A 7,277-nucleotide genomic window follows, 5' to 3' on the forward strand; every position below is an offset into this window, starting at 1 on the left:
TTTTTTGATAAAATTAGGATATTCTAATCCATATTATAACATCCTGCAATCAGAAAATCATAATTTTTATCCGCAGGATATGATAATATAACGTAGAATATCATAATTTTTTTCAAAAAATATAGTATTTTCGTCAAATGAAAAAGTAAAGCTATATGTATTAAATGCATATTGAAAAATAATTAGACAAAAATGTCCCTTCCATATTATAATATCTTGGGCTATATTATGATATTTTACACTATAATACACCACATTATGTCATAATTTTTTCTAAAGAACAGAATTATTTTCGTCATATAAATATTTTAAACGAAAATATTGATCTACTGGTATTAAATACATATTGAAAAATGATGACTATGTAAACTAATCGAATAAGATGGTGTACTCTACATTGAATTTTCTATATTATCCGCGGTGCACAAAGAATTTCTCCGTGACTGTTTCGCCTACGGGCTGCATCCAAACCTAAGACGGTGAGGTCGGGGTAAGATAATCGATAATTGATAATTGTAAATGATTAGAAATATGATATTATCAGATATCATGATTTTTTTTAAATTTTTCCGACTGAGTGCAAGTAGTTGAAGCTTGCAAACTGAAGGGTTTTTTGTGAGTTATCTGTAATAAGCAGTAGTTAGTCATGGCTAAATTATACATGGAGCAAACATTGACCTTAAGGTTATTGGTGTAAAATTATAGATATACTAAATGTTCTAGATATATGATATAATTTGCTATTATATTATAGAAGTTGACTATGGATAAATATTTTCAAATGATTTATTTTTTGCTTAGGAGATTATTGATGCCTAACAAACCCAAAACAAAGTTGAGACAACAAAATATTAAATTTTTTTGCTGTGAAGAAATCTAAGACCAATTGGTAACTTATATCAGGGAATCTTGAACAAGAGAATTAAGCATCCAAAGAATGATAGCACAAATCAGAGTCGTATGTTACAGAGAAGATTCCCTTTACCTTCTACTATTTATATAAAAGTTATGATTGTAAACATAAATGGTAAAAGGTCAAATGCTTAATAGGAACATAGTATTGCCTATTCATCTCTTTTTCTTTCTTTTTCATTTTCTCGAGAGGAATAGTAGTATATAGCCATAAATCTCAGAATTTTCCTTAACATAAAGTAACTGCACACTAATTATGAAGAGGACATGGGTTGCATCTTTTGAGAGAAGGAGCATGAATTCATCATTAGATTGTGCAATAGTCACTTCAAGATGTGTAGAGATAAATGAATGAGGAGTTTGAAGTACTTTGAGATTTATGTAGGATAAGATTGAACGGTCAACATCATGAAAGAAAATCAATTATTCTTTTGTGCAAAAAATACAAACAAATCATTACCAAGATATGAATCTATTTCTCTTTCCTACCGTAGATTTTTTGAGACAAGTATAGATAAATCTAAGATCCAAATAAAGACCTTAGGTAACATAATTTTTCTCACAATAGCAAAGGGAAAGATTATTTTCTTGTTGCTAATTTTAGCAAGCAAAAAAAAATCATTTCATTTTTTCTCTAATTGTCTTCAACCACTATGTATTTATAGATAATATTTGCATCATCATACAATTATACGATCACTAGATTTTAGAAAAAAAAAAAAAAAAAAACACTAGTGATATTTGAATATATGTGACTATCAGATTATAAAATTCTACATTATTTTTCTATGCAATAGTTACTGGTATTTCTCTCAAAAATAGTTATTGGTATTTTTGTTTGAGAGATTGACTTAAGTAAAAGTTGTTTAAATTATATAATTCAATAAATACATCACAAAGGCATGGAGAATATGTTAAAATCCATCTCCATAACTTAGAGATATGCCTGACAAATGTAAATAAGAAAGATACAAAGCGAAGAAAATACATTCCATGAGCAGTTTTGGCTTCAAACAAAATACGTATATGACTTTTGCACCTATATTTGACCATTTGCTATACGTCAATTCCTTTTATGATCTCATCAACATTTTCATCTCTCCACTCATCAAGCTCCTTAGCTTGATTCTCCGAGCTGAAGTTTTGCACTTTGTACTCGTGGTGACTAGCAATTACCAAAAAGACAATGAAATTTAATACACCTAACACTGCTAGCATCCAATAAAAATAGTCCAGTCTCCCTTTATCTAGATCGTTCTTGATCCACCCACCATTTGTAGCCTTGTTAACCAAAGAAACAAGCAAGCTACTTAAGAAGAAGCCCATTGACAAAGTGGTGAGAAAGAGACCAGTGCTCATGGACTTCATTCTTTCAGGAGCTTCTCTGATGAAGAATTCAAGCTGTCCAACATATGCAAAAGCCTCGCCAGCTCCCACCAAGAAGAATTGAGGAACGAGCCAAAAGACACTTATTCTGGTATCATGATGAACTGAGAAATCCCTTCTCTTCTTCTCAACAACTGCAGAGGCAACCATGGCGAGCATGGAGAATATGAGGCCTATAGCTACCCTCTGGAGACTTGTAATTCCTTGAACATTATGAGTAAACTTCCGTGCAAAGGGGACAAGCAACTTCTCGTTAAGTGAGGTGACAAGGAGGATGGTGATGAAGAGGAAAAATGATAAAGAACCCGATGGGAATACGAAAGAACCAATATGGCGATTCATGTACGTAGCTTGCTCAACAGAAAAGGTGGTCATTTGGGAATACACGGTCCAGAAGAGGATGCAGGTGGACCAAATGGGAAGCAACTTTAGGATCATTTTCACCTCTTCTACTTGGGTAACAGTTGACATCATGTTATCGTCTCCAATCCTACCATTGCTACCTTCCTCATTGGAGGTGGGCTTGTCAGTTAAGATTGCAGCTTTGTCGAGGCACCTGCACAGATATAAATTATTAAGTGTTTTCATCAATGCCTTAAAACTTTATATACTTTAGTCACACCTTAAAATAAAAATAAGAACTCTGTTGAATGATTTGAGTAAGACTTTTAGAAGATATCGCAGGGTACATGTGCAATTAATCCCTTCTAGACTAAGCTCTAAATTCTCAACAGTCTCATGCTAGCTAGTTTGGTACTTGTCAAAACTTGTACAGTACACGCAGCATGCCTTCATGAACATCTATAGATTTGAACTTTTAAAACCGAATCTTTCCTATGTAACATAAATCTATGAATTAGCATATATGGCATATCCTGGTCACAGAAATTCTTACAATTTAATTGTTAGTCATGAAAAATAGCACATAGGCACATCCTAGTCACGAAAATTCTTACAATTTGATCACTATTCATGAAAATTCTTACAATTTGATTGCTATACATAGTTAGCAATAGATTATCTCCAACCCATTCCAACAACTTAGGGTACGCTTACAGTATGCATCTATTTAGAGAATACAAAGATGGCGGATCAGATTTCGACATTTTGAGATATAGACATCCATTTCAAATTTGGAAAGTAGAAAAGGGTGGAATGAGGTGGAGAAATCTCGAAGAATCAAAGAAACGAGAGGATGGTGGAAGGAGTTCATGGGTTGGTTGGCTACTTGGTTTCTTAAGGTCTTTGGTATCATAATGTGTGGATAAGGATGTCGATATTTTACACACGTCTCTAATATGAAAACACAAATCCCTCAAGTCTCAAAGTGTGGCCACATGCGACAACATAGGTCGTCCATTGAATAGTCACGTGCCTTGCACAAGCCTCAACCTAAGCATCTTTTTTTGGCACAAGCGGGCGGTGAATATAAATAAATATAAATACTGGCAGACAAAGTTGTTTGCTTTAGTCTAATCAAAGAACCACGTATCATATCCTAATTGCTCTAGTCAGAAAGATCTTTACACCCCACAAGCACTTGCTATTTATTTTGTGATCAGCAATCTAGATGCAGGGTCATACAGTGTCTAACATGATCCAGCATTGTTTTCAGAGAATTTTTACTAATTTATGCACAGAAACAGGGCACAAGCATCTGATTTAGTGTGTGATGTGTCATTCAAAGTTTCAAACAATAGGATGGTTTCTGAAATTTTCTGCCTAAAAACTTTAGTTAAGCCCAATAAGTTAGTATTATCTCAATTAATACTATAATTCTGTGCTCATTTCAGGCAAGAAATAAATTGAGTCTTCAGGGCATCTAAGCAGGTTTTCTAATTTTAGTTCTAAACAGATTTTTTTTTTTTTTTAATGACAATTCTATTTCAAGAAACACACATGCACACATGTTCTTGTCAAAAAATTGTTTTAAAAAAATAAAAAAAAAAATTAAAAACAACAAACATATGCCTTTACAATTAGATGCATATTGTTAGTTCTGCTGTCGATAGAGCATAGAGTTTCTAAGCATTGATTTCAAATTCTGCCCTATCAAGGTGGTATGCATGCCTTGAGATACATGCTAACTGCATGGAAAAATCAGTTCCCATCTTAAAAGGCATTTGGCATGCATCTTAATTTAGTGAAAGTTGGAGGGGGCATGCATCACTTGTGTAAATTTGTATTCTAGCGGGCCAATGAAAGCTAACAGTAAAACTGAGGCCGGACACATCAGCAAGTCCTACATGCATGTGAACCTGAGGGATTTGTCTCTGTGTCTCGTCTTACCTGAACTGCTCTGTGTGGGCAACCTTGGCCTGGTGGTAGTCATTTAGCTGGCTGGGTTGGGCAGGATAGGGCAGCTTCCTCTTCTTCCAAGCCAAGTAGGCCACTCTCCATATCACCGTCAACGGACTCCCCTGCGGCCTTCTGTACCGGTAGCGCGGCGTGCCGGCGAGCAAAACCAGTACCGCGATCACCATGGTGGCTGCCGATATGCCGTACCCCCAACCTCTTCCAACATTGTCTTGGATGTACACGAGGACCGTGACAGAAAAGAGCGAGCCGAGGCTGATGCACAAGTAGAAGCGGTTGAAGAAGAAGATCATGGCCTTCTCCTCCTTCGGGTCGCGAATATCGAACTGATCTGAGCCGTAGCCTGCAACGTTGGCCTTTATGCCGCCGGCACCCAGAGCTACCGTGTAGAGGGATGCAAACAGCATTGCGAGCTGTCCGCCGCTTGCTGCAATGCACTGGTGGTGCTCCCTTCGGAAGTCGTCGCAAGCTGGAGGTCTCATGCTGCTCATAGCTGTGGCGATTGTTAATAAGCTGACACCCTGGTGCAAAAATAGGAAGAAAGGATGTTAGCATGCAGTGTGATGAATAAAATAATATTGGATCTTAATTTGTATGATATTTTAATCTTCATACAAGGTAATTTCATGTAATTTGGTCTAAAAGTAGAAATAAATGTTCTCCACGGTCATGGAGGTAAAATCTGTTCATTTTCAGTCACTTTCTACTGTCTAGCTACCGGTCAATCTTGTGAGGGGAAGTTAAAAGGTAAACAAAAGCGTGCGGAAATAAAAGCAGGTCAGCCAACGAGTGGAAAATCTTAATGGTTTATACACTATCAAGGGCTCTTCGTGAATTTGGAAGCCGTATTATGGAGTATATTTACTATTTTTTTATGCAACTTATATTCAAATATTGATCTAGACAAAAACCATGACCTCACAAAACAGAAAGCAACATTTTTTTTTTTATTTAATGCATGTTTGAGGCTTACCATGGCGGTGATGGTGGAGAATATAGAAACGGTCAGGTAACGACCAAGCTTGGCATCAGCCAGGAAGCCCCCGAGGAGTGCTAGCAGGTTAAGAGTGCCCATGAAGTTGGTGACAATGTTTGCCGATCTCGAGGTGGAGAGATGCAAATCTCCGACCAAATACGTCACCAAGTTCATCGAGATCCCCATCACACATATCCTCTCCGTCAGTTCGGTTCCTGAAACAGTGCAGATCCCAATATCTTTCTCAATGCTGACAACTATAGTGCTTGAGCTTGCCGAGCATCAGAGTAATAGCATTCACAGACACAAATATGAATGCAAACATGATAATATTGAGCACCTAAAATGAGGCCAGCCCCAAGCCATCCTCCTGTTTTGGATTTATCAACAGGATTTCCATTAAAATCTACCACCGAGCTATTATCATCATCGGCGTATGCTCCAGCAGAAACCTGCCGACAGAGAGAAGGGAGGAACAGCTCTTAGTAGACAGACTAAGAAGAAGATGAGAGATGGTTAATTTGGTTATGAGTGCATGTTAGTTACCATGGTCTCGCTCTAGATGGAAAGGAAGAACAGGAAGAGGATAGTGGAGGGGAAAGTTTGGAGCACTGGGGAGAATGAGAATGGCTAATCAAGTAGAGAAAGGAGAGGAGTATGAGTTTTAAAGGCAAACAAATGATTGAAGGGAGGAGGAAGTGAGTTAATCGGCCACGTCCTCTCCTGTCCTACCGTGCCAAATATGTGGAAGGGTGTGATGGGACAACTTTAGGGCTGATCAGATTCGACAATTATTTTGTGGATGTGGGATGCGGGGACTGCTGAGTGGACGGCAGTAGGCGAAAGCTACACTGCATGGTCCAGCGGAAGGGCGGCGCTGCACGTGTCCTGGATATCAGACAAAACTACGCCGAGGAAGCCACGCACACGCTAGGTCGGAGCCATGGGGAAGAATTTAGTCCAGAAATTCGGCATGCCCGACAACTTGTCATGTACCGTGGGTAGGCGTGTATTGGACCCACTTTTGCGATGATCCACTTGCGATGCATTAGGCGGCCGAACGAGACCACGTGTCGCAATACGATTGGTGCTTCGCACTAGAAACTAACATCCAGTTGGCCACCAAATTTAGATCCCGTAGCGTTACTCTTTGCATTATATCATACACTATTAGATGTCATATAAGTGATAATTCCGTAGCGTTTTACTATAATACTATGGATCGAATGCATAGTCTACAGGATCAGATCCAATGTCTATTGTGAATCATACGCATGCCTCGTGATGTTTTACCTTCATATGAACTCAAGCTTCCATATTCTAAAGGGGGAGAAGATTCATTGTCAGAAGAGTTTTACTACATGCAATAATTCACTGAAACAGCGTATATATGGAAGTTGTGACTTGAGATGTTGACACTGGAACCACTGATGAATTATTCTTGTGGGACACATAATAAACGTTGAATTGATGCTCCCAACTCCATTGCCAAGTAGTCATATCATAGATGAATGTAGATTAATTTTGAAGTTGCTTGAAGTTCAATATTACTGGCTAATGTTAGGTGATAATGACTCTGGCTACTAAATCTCTACCTACTCTGGATATTTGCGGCTCAAACGCGTTGTTTATTTGGCCGGTGATATCTTTGCTTTTGGGGGGGAAGATTGGCAGGTGATATAACTTA

At 37.9% G+C, this 7,277-nt stretch overlaps 1 protein-coding gene across 1 annotated transcript; it reads right to left on the minus strand.

Moving 5' to 3' along the window:
- Window positions 1-1,822: 1,822 nt before the first annotated feature.
- Window positions 1,823-6,291, minus strand: LOC105039132 (protein NRT1/ PTR FAMILY 6.4). Its single transcript, XM_010915149.3, has 5 exons — window positions 6,137-6,291; window positions 5,931-6,042; window positions 5,588-5,805; window positions 4,588-5,135; window positions 1,823-2,854 (listed from the first exon to the last, which is right to left on the minus strand). The coding sequence occupies exons 1-5, from the start codon at window positions 6,137-6,139 to the stop codon at window positions 1,969-1,971; spliced, it is 1,767 nt and encodes a 588-aa protein (XP_010913451.1). The 5' UTR covers window positions 6,140-6,291; the 3' UTR covers window positions 1,823-1,968.
- Between the last annotated feature and the right edge of the window lie 986 nt (window positions 6,292-7,277).

This window comes from Elaeis guineensis, chromosome 1 (genome assembly GCF_000442705.2).
Source record: "Elaeis guineensis isolate ETL-2024a chromosome 1, EG11, whole genome shotgun sequence".
Taxonomy (NCBI): Eukaryota; Viridiplantae; Streptophyta; class Magnoliopsida; order Arecales; family Arecaceae; genus Elaeis; species Elaeis guineensis.